The 21,464-nt window shown below is 40.7% G+C and overlaps 1 protein-coding gene across 1 annotated transcript; it reads right to left on the bottom strand.

Moving 5' to 3' along the window:
• Positions 1-17,845: 17,845 nt before the first annotated feature.
• Positions 17,846-18,390, bottom strand: LOC143565207 (protein FAR-RED ELONGATED HYPOCOTYL 3-like). The gene is made up of 2 exons (XM_077052250.1): positions 18,214-18,390; positions 17,846-18,133 (listed from the first exon to the last, which is right to left on the bottom strand). Exons 1-2 carry the CDS (start codon positions 18,388-18,390, stop codon positions 17,846-17,848), a joined length of 465 nt encoding a protein of 154 aa, XP_076908365.1.
• Between the last annotated feature and the right edge of the window lie 3,074 nt (positions 18,391-21,464).

The following is a 21,464-nucleotide window of genomic DNA, read 5'->3' as shown; positions in this document are numbered from 1 at the left end:
CCGTCCGCCTCACGCCATACGTGCTTGCCTCGTGGTCAAAACTGGGAGGGGGTGGCGGTGGCATGGTGTACCGCTGTCCAGACAGCTTGGCTACCCGACTGCTAACAAGCCAGTTGATCTGGCGCGACATCTGCCTCATCCCCAACTCAAGGGCCTGCAACCTAGCGTCGGTGGCGGGACCCAAACGCACTGCACGATATGTGCATGGAACATGCTGCGTCGGCCCCTAACAACAAAACAACAGAAATACGTTTAATACGAAGACGAATTAAAAGAAACGATAAAACGATAATATATTAAAACGTATCTGAAATGTGCCCGGATCCTCATGTCCGTTACCACCGTCGTCCGAATCCCCGTCGGCCCCCTCCCCCGCATCGACAAGCTCATGGACAAGCTCCACCTCCGGTGCCGCGACCGGGGGAGGCTCGACTAAAGGCACCGGGACGTAAGGCGCACATGCTCCCGCCCCGGACACCGATCAGTAGTACGGGCCGTTGGGCCCGGGGAACGAACCCACAATGTGCATGCCGCCGCAACGGATGCGGTCCGATTCGCTCGGAGGGGTCGGAGCGATACGTAAGCCGTCCACCAGGGCTCCATAGCATAGAGATATCGCAAGCTGGGTGACGTACCCGCCACCCATCAAGGACCCTCATCCCTGCCTGAACTGGTAACCGAAAAAATAGTCTACAAACCCCCTAGCGAGGTTGCGATGCATGTGAGTCAGCAGACACCTAAAAAAAACAGGTCGCGCAGGTTGTAGTGTTCCGCGCCCTGGTTGCGACCCGCGATGGACATCGCAATCAGCCTGTGTAGGTACCTGTGTAATATAAGATAATATAATTTATTAACAATAATATAATATAATATAATATAATATAATATAATATAATATAATATAATATAATATAATATAATATAATATAATATAATATAATATAATATAATATAATACATTTTAAGAACGTACCTGTGCAGCGGGTCCTTAATAGCCGAGACCTTGGACTTCGTGTCCAAGAGCCTATCCCCGAAGTCGTGATTGCTGATGGCCCTCCACCATACCCGCATGTGATGGGTTGGTTAATATTACACGCTTAAATGAGTTAAAAGCACATGATTTAATCTTGTTTCATAAACGAATATGGGTACTTTGATATGCTTTTGTGGTTTATAGATGTTGCGAATATGATGCACAAATGACGGGATTTAAGCATGTTTATGAACCGAGAAAAGGAAGTAAAGTTTGCCCCAACCGTACCCTACGGCTGACCAGCCGTACCTTACGGTACCTGCAGATTCAAAAACGTGAAAATCAGTTTCTGGCCACGTTTTAATGAGGATTAATATCCTATTGATGGCAATCTTTGACCACATGATTAGGGGGTTATGAAAGCTGATTTGGGTGGAATATTTAAAGCAATCTTTGGATGATCTTCTCATCACGAATCAATCTTTTCTATCATCATCATCATCATCATCATCATCATCTCCATCAAGAATCAAGAAGCAAGATCTTTCATCATCAAGGTTTACCACCAATTGAAGAATTCATCTTTATCAATTGTAAGAACCATGTTGAACATGTTTGGCTAATTTCTTTTTGATCAATCCGGGTCTAGGGTTATGTTTGCATTTGACAATTTTGATTTGTGTTTGTTGGATTTAAACTTTATATGCTTCATCATCATTGTTGAACAATTAGGGTTTTTGTGGTATTTTTTTGTTTGAAGAACAAAGTTATTATTGTTGAATCTATTGTCAATTGTCCGTTTTTGGTGTTTAGATAATCATATACTAGCAATTGGTTTATGGATTTCATATTATATAACTTGATTTTTACTAAGACAAATTCCTAGCGCGTGTTCCTTGCCCGGTTATGCATCGAAAGGTCAATACGGCCGGAATCCCTTGTTTTGCAATTATCCTTTATTACACTTATTTACCAAATTATTTTTAAGTAATTTCCAATTAACAAACCAATTTGAAATATAATTTACTACATAGCTCGAAGCCCGGGGTGGTCAATTTTTCCCAATTCTTGTTTACATTAATCAACTAAAGTTACTTGGTTATTATTTGACACTCGTTTTACACTTACAATCATTTGCAATCTAAATCATATTTGGTCTATACAACTTTACACAAAGCTTCATAATTATTAATCAACTAAATTTATATTACCAACCACAAACTCTTTGTGGTTTGACACCCTTCTTACCCTAACTAGTTTAAGGTAACTAGGACACACATTTTCTTTATCTTTGACCGGTCCGACAACGACCGATCAAATTTTGGCGCCGTTGCCGGGGAGATTGTGCGCTTGGTGTTTTCAAATTTAGTTAATTTTTTTTAAATTAGTGATAAATTTTTTTTAAGTGTTTTGATTGTTATCATCTTTCGTTCTCTTTTACGCGTGGTAGTTGTTTACGTGTGCAGGTGACAGTTATTGTATGCGTACTTGTCTATCCGGGCGGACTTCACCACTTGCTTTTGAATCGGAAATAGAGAGAGTAGCAAGGCAAAACCGAAACAGACAACAAAAATTGCAGCCAATCTCACCCGAACCTACAAACATGAGCAACCATTCAATTGGCAATAACCGTAGACCACCCACTCCACCGATGCCCATTAATCCAAACCACAACTCTAATCAAAACCGAAATTCCAACCGAAACCAAAATCCAAATCTCAATAACAACCAAAGAAGCCCACAACACCAAACTCCTCCCCAACAAAACCTTTTTCCCAACAATGGTGAAGAAAATTATGAAGAGGATAATGTTAGTATCCACACATTACTCCCGAGAGACACGGGTTATAATGATAATGGTGATGATTTTGGGTATTCGGATAATTATGGCAACGATGGTTTTGATGATATGGAGGGGGACTTCAATCATGAAGATGGGTATGAACAAAGCAACAATTATGGGGAGTGGAATGGTAATGAGTACGCGGACTATAGGTACGCGGGCGGAGACGGGTTTGATAATATCCCTATAAACAATAATCGGAGAGGAAACCGGATCAACATCAACAACAATAATCTTTATGAACAGTTTCCTAATTCAAACGGAAGGGGTAGGAATCAATTCCTACATGATATTCCAATTAATAATCAATGGGGTGTTAGAAACAACCCTCCACAGTTTCAAAGAAGACATCACGTGGCACCGGTTCATGGAGTTAACGGCCGGTTTAGACCGGCTATTTCGGATAATACTTCACCCATTGCTCCACCACCGGGTACAAGAGCATTTAAATCAAGACCAAATTATATAAATGTTCTTCCACATTTTCATGGTATGGCCACCGAGGAACCATACACACATTTGTCCGATTTCTCCGCAATTTATGGCACAATTGGTGACCAAAACCTGGATCAAGAGGAAGTGAAGTTGAGGCTATTTCAATTTTCATTAAAAGACAAAGCTAAGAGTTGGTTTGTCACTCTACCCGCCAATAGTATTCACTCATGGGATTAAATGCAACAAGTGTTTTTGGATGAATATTATTCTTTGGCGAAGACGGATGAAGCCTGAATGAAGATTCGAACATTCCAACAACAACCGGGCGAATTATTTCACGAGGCGTTTACCCACTTCAAAGAGTTGTTGAGGAAATGCCCACATCATCAAATTGAGTTATGGGAATTAGTCAAATGCATTGTTGATGGGTTAACTGAAGAAGAAATGCCCAACACGGATAATGAAGTTTAAGATGTGTTAGCTCACGCTCACTTATATGCATGCGGGGGCCACTTTAGTGAGCAAAAAACCGGACATAGGGTTTTATCTTGTGGTTTCTTTTGGCCTAGTATTTTTAAAGATGCACACGAATTTGCAAAGAATTGTGTGCGGTGTTAACAATTAGGGAGTATTTCTAGATGAGATGAAATGCCTATGCAACCGATCCTTGTCGTTGATATCTTCGACGTGTGGGGAATCGATTTCATGGGACCATTCCCGAATTCATATGGGAAGAGTTTTGTCTTAGTGGCCGTTGATTATGTGTCCAAATGGATAGAAGCAATAGCCACTAAAACAAACGACCATTCTGTTGTTTGTAATTTTTTCTAAACTAATATCTTCACAAGGTTTGGTATCCCTCGTGTGATCATAAGTGATGGGGGATCTCACTTTAAAAACTTTAATTTTGGAAAATTACTTAAACGTTATGGCATTAACCATAGGATTGCAACCCCATATCACCCGCAAACGAGCGGTCAAGTGGAGGTTTCCAATAGACAAATAAAAGAAATTTTACAAAAAACTGTAAGGCACGACCGTAAGGATTGGTCTTTGAGGTTAGACGAAGCTTTATGGGCCTACAGAACCGCTTATAAAACTCCTATTGGAACCACTCCATATCGTTTAGTTTACGGGAAGGGTTGTCATTTGCCTATGGAACTCGCCCATCGTGCATATTGGGCCGTTAAGAAGTTAATCTTGAATATGACAATGCAGGCAAAGAAAGGAAATTAAATCTAAACGAGTTGGAAGAGATAAGAAATGAGGCATACAAAACGTCTGCAACCTACAAGGCAAAGATGAATGAAGTTCATGATGCAAAGATTCGGAAGAAAACCTTTGAAGTTGGTCAAAAGGTGTGGCTTTACAATTCCCGAGCCAAATTCTTTCCCGGGAAGTTGAAAAGAAAGTGGATGGGACCGTATGTTATATTACGAGTCGGGAAATATGGTGAGGTGGAAATCAAAAATCTCAAAGATAAGACGAGAGAAGTGGTAAACGGTTATCGACTAAAACCGTTTCTTGAATCTGGAGACATTAAAATAAAGCAAATGGTGGTGGTGAGTTTTTTGGTAGACTCGCCAACATATGAGGCCGTCTGAGGGTCAGGTAACATCGGGTGGGGAGCAAACCACCCGTATTGTACTCTTGTTTATTAATTTTTAGTTTTATTTTATTTTATTTTATTTTTCATTTTAGTTTCAACAAAAGTTAAAAAAAATTACTTAATTTCAATAAGCAAGTCAGGGAACGTTTAGACGATGTCCACTTATTAGAACATTGAGGACAATGTCAAATTTTAAGTTGGGGGAGGGACTCGTTAAACGCGTTGAAATGAAAAGTTATATATATATATATATATATATATATATATATATATATATATATATATATATATATATATATATGAATAAATAATAAAAAAATAGGACGCTTAGCTATTCGACTAGCTGATGCCTCGGTTTTGGAGCTTTGACTCATCTTCTCAAAAAAATTCCCAATCTTCTTCTTCGGGTCTTGATAACAAATTACCATTACTTGTAGACTTCAAATATTTCATTTCTTCTTCAGTTAACCCACCAACAACGCATTTGACTAATTCCCATAACTCAATTTGATGATGTGGGCATTTCCTCAACAACTCTTTGAAGCGGGTAAACACCTCGTGAAATAATTCGCCCGGTTGTTGTTGGAATGTTCGAATCTTCATTCGGGCTTCATCCGTCTTCGCCAAAGAATAATATTCATCCAAAAACACTTGTTGCATTTCATCCCATGAGTGAATACTATTGGCGGGTAGAGTGACAAACCAACTCTTAGCTTTGTCTTTTAATGATAATTGAAATAGCCTCAACTTCACTTCATCTTGATCAAGGTAGTTAAATATATATATATATATATATATATATATATGAATAAATAATAAAAGAAATAAGAAAAGACAATTATTTATTATTAGTATTTTTCTTCTTCACATAAAAAAATAAATAAATAAATAAAAAAAGTGCAAACCCACATCCTTACGTGAAGAAAAGGATGATTTATATGTATATATATTGTGTATTAGGGGCTTTTGTCATTTTCTTAAAAAAAAGAAAGAAAAAAAATAAAAAAACAATACAGACCCTACATGATTTTGCATCTTCAAAAAAAAAAAAACTGTCAATTAGTCTTGCAGATTGTGTGTAAATAGAAATCATTGTTTTTGTTTTTGATTATCTAGTTAGTGTGAATAAACTGGATTTCATCTACCTAAGTCACTAAATAATTCTTATTCCATACCCGAGCCTAAGCCACAGCAAAACCCTTAGTCCTAGTCTTTTTGCAACTGGTGGTTAATGGGTGAAGATATGACTTGCTTGCAAGCTTATTACTTTGTGTTCATACTTGGAGTAGAGGGACGAGAGATACTAGCACATTTTTTGTTGGTCCAGATATTAAAACGAGAGGAGTGACATATATGTGAGGGGTGTGATCATGTGTACCTTAACCAGAAACAAAGTACACTTGTTTGGGTGGTTCCATTATTTGAAATGCATCACTAAAGTTGTTTATTGGGTTGTCACCCTTGACAGTGTCAGCCTTGTGAGTTGGGCATGGCCTTAGACCTTGACTAATATTAATAACGATAACTGATATAAATACCGAAAGAAGTGGATGTGTCGCATAAGAGTTTGCTTGAGGACAAGCAAAATATAAGTGTGGGGATGTGATGGGTTGGTTAATATTACATGCTTAAATGAGTTAAAAGCACATGATTTAATATTGTTTCATAAACGAATATGGGTACTTTGATATGCTTTTGTGGTTTATAGGTGTTGTGAATATGATGCACAAAGGACGGGATTTAAGCACGTTTATGAACTGAGAAAAGGAAGTAAGTTTGCCCCAACCGTACCCTACAGCTGACCAGCCGTACCTTACGGTACCTGCATATTCAAAAACGTGAAAATTAGTTTCTGACCAAGTTTTAATAAGGATTAATATCCTATTGATGGCAATCTTTGACCACATGATTAGGGGGTTATGAAAGCTGATTTGGGTGGAATATTTAAAGCAATCTGTGGATGATCTTCTCATCACGAATCAATCTTTTCTATCATCATCATCATCATCTCCATCAAGAATCAAGAAGCAAGATCTTTCATCATCAAGGTTTACCACCAATTGAAGAATTCATCTTTATCAATTGTAAGAACCATGTTGAACATTTTTGGCTAATTTCTTTTTGATCAACCCGGGTCTAGGGTTATGTTTGCATATGACAATTTTGATTTGTGTTTGTTGGATTTAAACTTTATATGCGTCATCATCATTGTTGAACAATTAGGGTTTATGTGGTATTTTTGTGTTTGAAGAACAAAGTTATTATTGTTGAATCAATTGTCAATTGTCCGTTTTTGGTGTTTAGATAATCATATACTAGCAACTGGTTTACGAATTTCATATCATATAACTTGATTTTTACTAAGACAATTTCCTAGCGCGTGTTCCTTGCCCGGTTATACATCGAAAGGTTAATACGGCCGGAATCCCTTGTTTTGCAATTATCCTTTATTACACTTATTTACCAAATTATTTCTAACTAATTTCCAATTAACAAACCAATTTGAAATATAATTTGCTACATAGCTCGAAGCCCGGGGTGGTCAATTTTTCCCAATTCTTGTTTACATCAATCAACTAATGTTACTTGGTTATTATTTGACACTCGTTTTACACTTACAATCATTTGCAATCTAAATCATATTTGGTCTATACGACTCTACACAAAGATTCATAATTATTAATCAACTAAATGTATATCACCAACCACAAACTCTTCGTGGTTCGACACCCTTCTTACCCTAACTAGTTTAAGGTATCTAGGACACACATTTTCTTTATCTTTGACCGGTCCGACTGTAATGCCCCGAACCCGGTGACCCTACTTTAGCGTCGGATTTACTCATAAACACAGTTCTTCAAATCAGAGTTTATTAAAACTTTTCGCGGAATATAAAACATCAATCATTTGTTACAAAACATTAAATCTTTTCTTTGATACCATAACACAAAACTTATATTTAAAACATCCTTTCTTCTTCTTCAGATGCCAGCCGTTCAATCCATGCCGTGTGTCATCCTCATGCTAACTCTATAATCAGCTCACCTGCGTGCATACTAAAAGTCAGCTACGCTGAGTGAGTTCTAGTTAATCAAGCAACTTATCATACAACCACTTCATACAATATATACGTATCCGAAGACACATAATCCACTGTCTAACAAGCCACTGTTTAACCACTTAATTACCCCTATAGCTTAGCCTCTTAATTACCCCTACAGCTTAGCCACTTATGCCACTATATGCCACTTGATGCCACCTTAATAACGAAGTCACGTATAGGCTTACCCTACCACGTACTATTGTCATGCCACTAACACTCTTACTAGACTCTGCCACTTCTATCACACTCTACCACTACTTGTCTACAGCACTCTTTATACCAATACAATATTTACATAATAAGCAAGTCGCATCATAGAATACATACACACTAACAACCACTTGACAATCACTCTCCTTGACGATACGTGCAATATCCGAAGACCGTTCACGTACCGACAAGCATTACATAATAGTTACTTGTATAACATCTATACACTTACCACTTAAGGTAAGTGTATTCACACTTTCGCACCTAACCTGCTTAACTTACCACTTAGCCTCTTATTTACACCTACCACCTTGCCACTTTGCCACTTTAATAACGTATAACGTTATACCACTTTGCCACTTAATAACGTAAAGCGTTATGCCACTTTGCCACTTTAATAACGTAAAGCGTTATGCCACTTTGCCACTTTAATAACGTAAAACGTTATGCCACTTTGCCACTTTAATAACGTAAAACGTTATGCCACTTTGCCACTTTAATAACGTAGAACGTTATGCCACTTTGCCACTTTAATAACGAAGGCACGTATAGGCTTACCCTACCACGTACTATCGTTATGCCACTAACACTCTTACTAGAATCTTGCCACTTTTAACACACTCTACCTCTACCTGCCTATATCACACTTCATATCAGTTCGGTATTTACGTAATAAACCAGTCACATCATAACATTCGTACACACTATCAACCACTTGGAATTTACTATCCTTGATATATAATATTCGTACCTTTATTTTTAACCTGACAGTACGCGCAATATCCGAAGATCGTTCGCGTACCGACAAGCAATCATTCATATCCATCACATATATCACATATGGCATACACTTATCACTTAGGATAAATGTATTAACAACACATCGAGTATGCACACAGCCCCGAAAACATAACAAGGAATGGGGCTAGAAACTCACTTGGACTCTGCTTCTTCCTCTGATATCTGTAAATCCCTTCTTTAACTGAGCTCGGCTGACTGTACAAGTTACACGTATCAATACTCGCCTGATCTAATCTGGTGGCCTAGTATTAGCTTACTTTAACTTATCGCTTTTAATTTATTTTCTAATCGAACTTGGCTTTAGGGGAAGTTAAACCTCAGGCGAACTTGGCTTTAGGCGAAGTTAAACCTTAGGCGAACTTACCTTTACAGCGAAGTTGTCATCAGGCGAACTTGGCTTCAGGCGAAGTTGTCATCAGGCGAACTTGGCTTCAGGCGAAGTTGTCATCAGGCGAACTTGGCCTCAGGCGAAGTTACCAGTTAGGCGAACTTAACTTTACAGCGAAGTTGCCATCAGCCGAACTTAGCTTGCAGGCGAAGTTCATCAGGCGAACTTAGCTTGCAGGCGAAGTTCATCGCTTTGAAGGCGAAGTTGCCCAGATGCAGGCGAAGTTGCCCAGACAGCCGCTGTTCGGTTTCTTTCCAGCATTTTGAGCGATTTTAACACCCTTGCTATGGTTCAATATCACCCACTACGCTTCCCGACCATTTTCGGTCGCTTATACACTAAAAAGCTTGGATCTTTAAACTTCAAAGATCAAGAATCATACCTTTTTGAGCTTGTTTGGATCTCGTTTAACTTGTTAACACAACTAATCGCTCTCTCTCTCTCTCGGATCTGCCCGTTCCTCTCCTCGGATATGCCCGGTTTCGGCCGCCGGCGAAGTTGTGGTGTATGTGTGTGTTTGGATAATGATAGAAATGAAGATATTTTGGGGTGCTAGGGTATTTATATCCCTGAAATCCCATGGACCTAAGGCCCATTCTCATTTAACCCGTCTCCATTAATCCAACACTAGCCCGACTCATACCAACTCCTACTCTATGATTTATTTCCTGACAACCCGAGTAAACTTCCCTCTATTAGTAAGTAATATAATTAATATCAATTTGAAATTTCGGGATGTTACAAGTCTTCCCTCCTTAAAGAGGTTTCGGATTCCCTATAAAAGGAAAACTTCTTATATTTACACGCTTTATTGAATCGCCTTCGCTTTCTGAGTTATCCCTCTTACTCCTGACTTGTAGTCATCGAGCGGTGATCATGTGTTTTAGCTATTACGGTAGCTTGTCCATGAAGCCCTCGATGTACCAAGTCTCGTATCGCCTTCCCGAGGAACCTTGTTTTATATAATAACGCTAACTCCTAAGGCGACGCTTTACCATCACACAACTATTTATCATAACCAACATGCATTCAAGATAAATTCATAGATCGTTCATACAAAAGCACAAGAAGTCACAAGTACTTCATAACATAAAAGGAAATCATTCAAGCTTGCTAAACAAACATAGGTTCAACTGTAACATAAAACACTCTTTAACTACTAAACATAAAACAACTGTGAAATGCCACTTATTCTCCTGCAACCTCCTCAGCAGCTAATAGACCATCCTTTCACGCGTTTCCTCTTCCTTCCCCCACTGCCACGACTTCTCCACACTCCCTAGCTATGTGACCTGACTTACCACACTTGTAACACTTATGGTCCTCGGTGCATTCACGGGAGATGTGCCCCTTCCTCCCACATCGGTAGCACTGATTTGAACCAGCCTTGCATTCCCCCAAGTGCATCTTCCCGCACACCTTACATGCTTCCCTTCCTGCCATCTTCTGTGTCTTTCTCCCTGCACGCTCCACGAAATCCCCAGCTCTTTTAGTTCCCTTCCTTTTTTCCTCATCTTCCACTTCCACATCATCCGCCGCCAGATCATCATAGACCATCTCCGCCAACTCGACCGCAGACTCAAAGGTAACAGGTTTGTTGGCCCTGACCAACATGCGGACCTTCTGGGGAAGTCCTCTAACGTAGCACTTGATCCGTTTCGCCTCGGTGTTCACCATGTCAGGAACCAGCCTAGACATGCGGTTGAATTCAGTGGTGTACTCACGATGTGTCATCTTGTCCGCCTTTAGATTCAGAAATTTCATCTCGGCCCTCTCAACCTCAGCATCAGCACAGAACCTTTTCATCACTAACTCCTTAAGGTCATCCCACCTCATGGCCTTAATCTCCTCTCGGGTCTTCCTTTGTTCGACAGTTTCCCACCAGTACATGGCCTCATCTTCAAATGACTGAGTGGCATAACCCACTGCTTGGTCGGGACGGCATTCGCTAATGCGGATAACCTTGTCCATAGTGGATATCCATTGGAGAGTAGCGATTGCGTCTCCCAAACCAGTCAGTTTTGGCTGGTCGCATCCTTTGAAGGACTTATAGTTGCACCCACCTTGGCCTCTTCTCCTGTCATCGACTTTCGCAGACTTATCCTCACTCGAGGCCCCTCTTTCTCCTTCCCCATCCTTCCTACCATCACCACCAGCCCCTTTAGCAGTTCGTTCACGGCTTCAAGCAGACCCTTCGGGATTTAGGTTCTTCACAGCAGTAATTACAGCTTGAACAATGGCTGCTTGAACTGCAGGGCTAAGTTGAACTTCTTCGTTGTTGTTCTGGTCTCCTCCAGCGGCGCTTCCTTCATCTTCGGTGTGGGAAGCTTCTTCTACCGAGGGTTGCCGGACAAGACGAGGCCTGCCACGACATCCAGTGCGACCCCCGTTTCCCACAAATTCTCCAGCTCCAGCCATCAGTATTCTAGAAGGGACAACACAAACATCATCACTCAAGGAACTATTTAGTACAAGGATAGCAAGGCCAACAGGTAATAACAGTGGCCAGCTGATCACGTTGCTTTCCGTGTCCTATACACTTCCCTTTATGAGTCTATTTGTGCTGGTTCTACTTAAGCAGTTAGTCAAATCAACAAATAATTATTCCTATCCCTAACCTGCACTCATTCTTCATTTAGCAAATAAGCCAACATTAACATACACCATTTACCATACACTTTACCTTTACTAAGCTTGCTTGAGTGACACATGACTATCTTGAACTGGTATCTTCTTTCCTTTCTTACTTAAATCCCATTCTCTGTTCGAGTCTAAGCATGTAGGATGCTTAAATCTCTCGAACTTTGCTCTGATACCAACTTGTAAGGCCCCGAACCCGGTGACCCTACTTTAGCGTCGGATTTACTCATAAACACAGTTCTTCAAATCATAGTTTATTAAAACTTTTCGCGGAATATAAAACATCAATCATTTGTTACAAAACATTAAATCTTTTCTTTGATACCATAACACAAAACTTATATTTAAAACATCCTTTCTTCTTCTTCAGATGCCAGCCGTTCAATCCATGCCGTGTGTCATCCTCATGCTAACTCTATAATCAGCTCACCTGCGTGCATACTAAAAGTCAGCTACGCTGAGTGAGTTCTAGTTAATCAAGCAACTTATCATACAACCACTTCATACAATATATACGTATCCGAAGACACATAATCCACTGTCTAACATGCCACTGTTTAACCACTTAATTACCCCTATAGCTTAGCCTCTTAATTACCCCTACAGCTTAGTCACTTATGCCACTATATGCCACTTGATGCCACCTTAATAACGAAGTCACGTATAGGCTTTACCCTACCATGTACTATTGTCATGCCACTAACACTCTTACTAGACTCTGCCACTTCTATCACAATCTACCACTACTTGTCTACAGCACTCTTTATACCAATACAATATTTACATAATAAGCAAGTCGCATCATAGAATACATACACACTAACAACCACTTGACAATCACTCTCCTTGACGATACGTGCAATATCCGAAGACCGTTCACGTACTGACAAGCATTACATAATAGTTACTTGTATAACATCTATACACTTACCACTTAAGGTAAGTGTATTCACACTTTCGCACCTAACCTGCTTAACTTACCACTTAGCCTCTTATTTACACCTACCACCTTGCCACTTTGCCACTTTAATAACGTATAACGTTATACCACTTTGCCACTTAATAACGTAAAGCGTTATGCCACTTTGCCACTTTAATAACGTAAAGCGTTATGCCACTTTGCCACTTTAATAACGTAAAACGTTATGCCACTTTGCCACTTTAATAACGTAAAACGTTATGCCACTTTGCCACTTTAATAACGTAGAACGTTATGCCACTTTGCCACTTTAATAACGAAGGCACGTATAGGCTTACCCTACCACGTACTATCGTTATGCCACTAACACTCTTACTAGAATCTTGCCACTTTTAACACACTCTACCTCTACCTGCCTATATCACACTTCATATCAGTTCGGTATTTACGTAATAAACCAGTCACATCATAACATTCGTACACACTATCAACCACTTGGAATTTACTATCCTCGATATATAATATTCGTACCTTTATTTTTAACCTGACAGTACGCGCAATATCCGAAGATCGTTCGCGTACCGACAAGCAATCATTCATATCCATCACATATATCACATATGGCATACACTTATCACTTAGGATAAATGTATTAACAACACATCGAGTATGCACACAGCCCCGAAAACATAACAAGGAATGGGGCTAGAAACTCACTTGGACTCTGCTTCTTCCTCTGATATCTGTAAATCCCTTCTTTAACTGAGCTCGGCTGACTGTACAAGTTACACGTATCAATACTCGCCTGATCTAATCTGGTGGCCTAGTATTAGCTTACTTTAACTTATCGCTTTTAATTTATTTTCTAATCGAACTTGGCTTTAGGGGAAGTTAAACCTCAGGCGAACTTGGCTTTAGGCGAAGTTAAACCTTAGGCGAACTTACCTTTACAGCGAAGTTGTCATCAGGCGAACTTGGCTTCAGGCGAAGTTGTCATCAGGCGAACTTGGCTTCAGGCGAAGTTGTCATCAGGCGAACTTGGCCTCAGGCGAAGTTACCAGTTAGGCGAACTTAACTTTACAGCGAAGTTGCCATCAGCCGAACTTAGCTTGCAGGCGAAGTTCATCAGGCGAACTTAGCTTGCAGGCGAAGTTCATCGCTTTGAAGGCGAATTTGCCCAGATGCAGGCGAAGTTGCCCAGACAGCCGCTGTTCGGTTTCTTTCCAGCATTTTGAGCGATTTTAACACCCTTTCTATGGTTCAATATCACCCACTACGCTTCCCGACCATTTTCGGTCGCTTATACACTAAAAAGCTTGGATCTTTAAACTTCAAAGATCAAGAATCATACCTTTTTGAGCTTGTTTGGATCTCGTTTAACTTGTTAACATAACTAATCTCTCTCTCTCTCTCTCTCTCTCTCTCTCTCTCTCGGATCTGCCCGTTCCTCTCCTCGGATATGCCCGGTTTCGGCCGCCGGCGAAGTTGTGGTGTATGTGTGTGTTTGGATAATGATAGAAATGAAGATATTTTGGGGTGCTAGGGTATTTATATCCCTGAAATCCCATGGACCTAAGGCCCATTCTCATTTAACCCGTCTCCATTAATTCAACACTAGCCCGACTCATACCAACTCCTACTCTATGATTTATTTCCTGACAACCCGAGTAAACTTCCCTCTATTAGTTAGTAATATAATTAATATCACTTTGAAATTTCGGGATGTTACACCGACGACGACCGATCTGCAGGTCGTCCTCCGGCATCTGGTGGATGCTCTCCGTGTATATCGGGCTGCGTACCTCCTACGCGGTGTATAAGCCCAGAGCAACCGCGAATTCCTCCATGGAGAGATGGACGTCTTGCCCGAACATGCGGAAGTAAACCTCCGACTGTGCTGTATCGGCACCTGGCACCCTCATCTGAATCTCTGGCGTACCTGACGTGCAGGGCCTACAATAATATAATATAATATAATATAATATAATATAATATAATATAATATAATATAATATAATATAATATAACAACGTGGAGTAAACTTACGTAACGCGTATCGTGGAGTAAACCTCCAGTGTTAGCTCCCGGTGGGCTGATAGTAGCAAATTGAAGCATCGGCTCCAGGCCGTATCCTGTCCGATGTACTTAGCCGCCCGCTGGTGAGCATCACAGGACTCCAAAAACGACTAGGATATAATCGTTCTAGGAAACAGGTGCATCTGGCGTAGGCGAATGTAACGTGTGTGAGCATCAGAACCCTCAGTGAACTGCACATGAGGGTAGGTGACCAACACGTCGTCATCCTGTGGGGTCCGCGGCCCCGCCCCTGGCCCAGGTCCCGGTCCCGGCCCCGGCCCCGCCCCATCTGCTGCTCGTACTCCTGCTCGTACTCCTACTCGAGCTCCTCCCCAATCTCGTCGTCCACAAATTAGAATAATAACAAATAATAATAATAATTATAACAATAACAATTACAATAATAACAATAACAACAACAACAACAACAACAATAATAATAATAATGATATTAATAATAATAATAAATACTAATAATAAATATTAATAATAATATTTATAATAAAACAGATAGTGTTAATAATAAAAAATAAATAATAACAATACTAATAATAAAAAAAATTATATATCAGAGGTGGCGTATAGGGATATACGCCGCCGCTGATAGTCCCTGCAAACCGATGGCCGGACTCCGTCTGAAAGTTTTATCCATCCACACAACAACATCATCTTCATCACATCATCAACAATACATCATCATCATCATCATCTTAACATAATCATCATCATCAACATAATATTAAAAAATTACCTCTATGTTGTGTTGGTGTATGGTCAAATCTCCTCGGCTCGTGTCGTATTCCGGTCGGTGTCTATCCAATATAGACTCGTGTGTGGATACTCGGATGCTCGGTTGCTCGGGCGGGAGTTTGAAATTTGAAATAAAGTGGAAGTTGAGCAGCCGGTCAGCAATATAAGGGGCGAAATACGTCGCGTATAGACCTATACGCAGCGTATTCTGCCTATTTGTTATTTAATTATTGTTATTTATTATTAATATTATTAGTATTTATTATTTATTATTATTATTATTATTATTATTTATTATTTAGTATTTATTATTTATTATTATTATTATTATAGACTTTTCATCCATTGATACATTATTTTCTATAAGCTGTCTAGATCTACGTTAGAGGGTTCCCTTCGCCAACCCTTGCGTATCTGTTGGTACTCCTTCATACGTTGTCCGTACAGTGTTTTCCATTCGAGGGCCGTAGTACGGCACTTCTTTCCCAATTAAGGTTTGGCGTAGGCATTGGGAAATCTCCTACCAGTTTGATATATATCCGGTAATCACCTCCCCAGTTAGCGATGCCTATAACCACTGCATCCGGAATCAAGTCAGGACCGATTCTCTATGGGAAGTAAGATTCCGTCTGATTTCCAGCTAGGTTGACCAACACACGCGTATGTCTGAACAATCACGTACTCTTGACCGGGTACACTGAACCAATGACTCGGCGGCGTCGGTTTGACCGTGTTGGAGTACGGAATGCTGGAATGAACCCAACCGTACAATCTATCACCGGTACTTGCGCTGGGGAAACCATCAAAGGAAACCCGAGGTGAGCTCCCATAGGTTTCAATGTCTTAGGTTGTCCCCGAGGAGTTTTAAACCGCGACGCTGACTGGGACAACGAACGAGTCAACGAGGATGAGGTGGGGGTTTCTTAGTTAGGCCCCTGTGATGAGGATGGGTTGTAAGAGTTGTGTCTAGGGAGATCTGGAGCGGGGGTGTATGAGCTGTGCCTCGGGGGATCTGGAGCGGGGGTGTATGAGATGTGCCTCGGGGGATCTGCTTTTTTGGGATGCCCCCGAGGATCCTCTCTTTTTTTGGGTGACTTCTTTTTAGATCTCCCTGGAATAGCAGATATGAGCTTCGCGAAAAAACTTTTCTTCTGATTAGGGTCATCTATGGATGACAGCGTATTGTTGATTTCACGCATACCTGCTTCGTAGTCTGGGTCTTCATACGGCGGATAGGCTGGATCAAAATTAAGCCTCCTCCAGAACAGGTCAACATCCTTTATTGGGATATACGTGTCATTAACTATATATCTCTCAAACCGACAAGCACATGGCAGCCCTGAAGACGAATACAAATGGTGGTCGCATGAAGCCCCGCCGTCACGCATCTTGTGTATCAAGTCATACTCGTTCACAAGTAGACCCAGAGCGTGAATTGATACCATGTTTATTAACTTCTTCAACCAGACGTGCTGTCGATGTCCTCCAATGACCTTGGAACGGGAGTCGCGAAAAGATTTACCGATATCTTTCATCTGCGAGTCGACCATTTTAAGGATATGCCTAGCAATTGTGTCGAGCGAGTTGTTGCTTCCATTGAGGTACCTTTTCAGATTTGCGTGTTGGCTCTCAACTCGGTTCGTCATAGTTTCGCCGTAGTTTCGGCGTTTGTCGATCCAACATGCTACAAACTTGTGTCTGTATGGATCCAGCCCACTGTTGTGAATGTATTGCCAGACCTCTGAAAAATAAAGGGAAACGTTATTAAGACGTATGTTTAGGCTATTAAAAACTGTCATCCGGTTCGAAGGACTCACCTGCTCTATCGTCCTGTATCAAATGACGCTCCATGTTGATGCAACGGTTGTCGTAGTCCTGTATCATCGGAGACTGATACAGGACCTTCCACCAATACGCAAAGTCCGTCCCCATATCCGTCCTATATGGGCCCTTAAATTTTCTCCTTATATTCTCGGATATGTGCCACCTGCATAAATTTTTGCTGGCATTAGGGAAGACCGCGTCGCAGGCGTTCATGAGGTCCTGGTCCGCGTCAGTCAGGATCACGCGTGGCTCCATGCAGTCATCGAGCATTTGTTTAAGTTTTTCCAGAGCTCAGGTGAAGTTCCTCTGCCGTTCCCTGATAACAAACGCGGGTGGCGATACAAAACGACTTTGATGTCGACGTCACACCGATAAACTGAACCAACGGCCAGTCGTACATGTTGGTGTTGTACGTCGTGTCAATCATTAACACCTCGGGGAACGCACGCCACATCTTATGAGACTTATTATGACAGAAGAAAATTTCCTCCGTCCTATCGTCGGTATCACTCTCCTGGGTATAGAACGCGAAACCGTTGCCTGCGAGAAAGTTTTCCAGTGCCTGCATTGGATGAAATAAAACTTTAGTAAATATTCCAAGCACGGCAAGTACACATTCAAACTACAAATGTTTTGAACTACCTTCATAGGGGTGTCGCCTAGTAGCCCATCCCTCCTAATCTTGGTGGTGTGGTTGTATATATCTTTTATTACAGGTTGCACACCGGGAAAGTTTTCGTGGAGGGCTGCTTCGATTTGTTGCGGCTTAACGCCGGTCCTGTGTAAACTCTCAACCATATGCAGCTGGTCGCTGTTCATTTTTCTAAAAGACGCACACCCCTCCTCGAATTCAATGGGATCGTGGTTGTGAGTCTAGTTTACCACTTGAACCCTCCAACAGGCACCCCTCGAGTCGTACCTGCCCAGGATTTTAAACGGACAACATTTTTTTATGCTGCCGGTACGTCTCATCGTCGCCTTTATTTTGGGTTCGCCCCCACGATTGCATGCAAGGTCCACAGCGTTATTCCTTGACCGCTGGACGAACTAGTGTTACCGTAAAACATATACGTGGTGTCTATATAGTAAGTAGGCATTGTGTAATATAACGGTCGGTGCCTAAAAATATAGTTTACTTTTTCAAAAGTCACATAACAAAACTAAACCAGCCACCAAATATTTGTCCTAACATGTACTAAATAAAGATAAAACGAAACCTGGTTTAAGTCCGAATGACCGTTAGCGGCGTACCCCGGCTCCTCCTCGTCCGACTCCGGAAATAAATGGTTGTTGTTGTTGGTTGAACGGAGAGGGTGAGGGTGAGGGTGAGGGTGAGGTAGAAAAAAAAAGAAAAAAGAAAGGATAGACAGGGAGGGAAGGGAGCCATGCTCCAATAATATACAAACCTAATGCCGCGTATAGACCTATACGTGGCGTATAGGGTACGATACGACAAGCCTATGACTGTCGTTCAGGCTAGATGTCAGATCGTACACTATACGTCGCGTATAGACCTATACGCGGCGTATTAAGGGGTGTGAAGGTGTCCCTAGCAGGACCCATAAATTATTGCATTCTTTTTAATGAAGGGGAACAACAATTTTAGAGGACCCAACACCATTGGAGATCACCACTTGAAGATTGCAAAAAAAAATAAAAATTGAAGATGGTCTCCACAATTATGAGCGGGTAATCCATCCATAATCATTCCGGGGTGTAGTGTCTTGTAAGTTTTAGGGTTTTTTTCACATTTATGATTTGAGACAATATTTTATGTAATCATTTGGTTTTAATAACATGAATTAAGTAATTTTGTATTATTATGAACTTACGTTGTTAAGATTTCCTTGCATCATTGACCTCGTAAGATGATAATTGCTATGATTCTTTATTTGTGTTTAAGGTTGTGAATGTTCTTAATCTATATAGCATATATTTGTTCATAATTTATATTGTGAAGGTTTTTCTTGCATCATTTACTTGTGATAGATGAATATTGATGCCTTTCGTTATGAATTAATTGCTACCTAAATAACCATTGTGATTACATGAACTCATTTTTATAGTGCGTCTTGCCCGAATTGCTTATAGAACTTGAAACCCGGGTGTGATTCGTTTCTAATCATTCAATTCAATTATATTTCTTGCAAATTGTTACTTGTTTTCATTATAAAAAATATAATCTAAATCATATTTTGTCTATACAACTACTTAAAAAAGGCTTCATAATTATTAATCAATTAAATTTAGATCACCGACCATAAACTCTTCGTGGTTCAACACCCTTCTTGCCCTAACTAGTTTAAGATGATTAGGAACACATTCTTCTTTATCTTTGACCGGTCCGACGACGACCGATCATACATCAATTAAGATCCATAGGGTAAATAATATTCAATCGAAAAGATAATTAACGGATGCGAGATTATAATTCGTTATGTACTTTCCGATTGCATCTTTCATTACAAGAAGACAAAGGAGATCAATCGAAACATGAGCTAGGAAGGGAGGATGGCGATTAGGGGTTTATGTGACTTGAAAAACGTTTAGGCAACTTGTGATGAAGGCGTTTAGACAACTTGTGATGAAGGCGTTTATCGATAGACGTCTGCCTGTACTTTTGTGACCGGAGATACACCCAATCACCCCGCTTGAATTTTTTATACAAGCGATGTTTGTTTGCTTGATTAGCCAGCCATATTTTGTGAAGCCTTTTTTAATGAAAACTTAAGTTTGGCAAGAACTTTTCGATGTTCGATTAAAGAGGAGTCGATGGAAGCTGTTCTAGCAGAACGACCATCATAATCATGAATGGCAGTAGCGTTGCGGCCGTAAACCGCATAAAACGGAGTCATTTGAATCGAAGAATGGTAAGACGTATTATACCAAAATTCGGCGAGATATAGAAAACGAGACCACGATTTAGGATCTTGATGCACAATAGCTTGTAAGTATACTTCCAGACAACGATTAACGACCTCTGTTTGTCCATCCGTCTGTGGGTGGTAAGCACTAGAATGATAAATTTTTGTACCTAATTGCGTAAACAGTTGTTTCCAAAAACGGCTCAAAAAATAGGGTCGCGATCAGATACAATGGACTTTGGTAGACCATGCAATTTGTAAAACTCCCTTAGAAATAAGGAGGCTAGTGAAGCTACGGTGAATGAAGGAGGAAGGGCAATGAATATGGCGAACTTGCTTAAGCGATCAACTATGACCCAAACAGTCGATTAGCACTGTGACAATGGTAATTGGGTGATAAAATCCATCGAAATGTCCTCCCATATATTCGAAGGTATCGAAAGCGGTTGTAATAAGCCATATGGACAGCTAGTCGACACCTTGGTAGCTTGACAGGTGTGGCACTGGCGGACGAATGAGGTAACATCCGATTTAAGGCGTGGCCACGAGAAGTGCGGGGTCATGCGTTTATAGGTGGCATTTATACTTGAGTGACCTCCGAGAGGTGACGAATGAAATTTCTCCAGGAGTTTATGCTTGAGGGCTGGTAATTCGGGAATCAAAAGCTTACCACGAATGTAATTAATGCCGTCACGAGCCAAATGGTTAGGTAGGGAAGATGGTTCGGTGAGGACCTTATGGATTAATGACTTCCCAGTATCATTGGTTGTATAATGTTGCCTTAGCTCGACCAACCAATCAACGACAGGAACCGATAATGAAAGAAGAAGGGGTTCACCTACCCCGCTTAAGGCATCGGCCACTTTATTCTCTTTTCCTGGCTTGAAGTGAAGCTCAAAATCAAATCCCAAAAGTTTGGTAATCCACTTCTGTTGATCAGGTGTATGAATGTGTTGCGTAAGCAGATGCCGCAAACTATCATGATCAGTAAAGATACGAAATCGGCGACCCAGTAAATACTGCCTCCAT

Source organism: Bidens hawaiensis, unplaced genomic scaffold (assembly GCF_021521415.1).
Source record: "Bidens hawaiensis isolate Kalapana, Puna unplaced genomic scaffold, B.hawaiensis_p1.1 tig00022308_1, whole genome shotgun sequence".
Classification (NCBI taxonomy): domain Eukaryota; kingdom Viridiplantae; phylum Streptophyta; class Magnoliopsida; order Asterales; family Asteraceae; genus Bidens; species Bidens hawaiensis.
The sequence above is the reverse complement of the archived record's forward strand: the minus strand, read 5'-3'. Positions and strand labels throughout refer to the sequence as shown.

What these genes read in the sequence shown, in the direction of transcription:
- LOC143565207 (XM_077052250.1), bottom strand. Translation starts at nt 18,390, where the DNA reads ATGAACAGCGACCAGCTGCATATGGTTGAGAGTTTACACAGGACCGGC. An exon ending in TAGGCGACACCCCTATGAAG is followed by an intron (nt 18,134 to 18,213) that starts GTAGTTCAAAAC and finishes CATCCAATGCAG; the next exon opens with GCACTGGAAAACTTTCTCGC.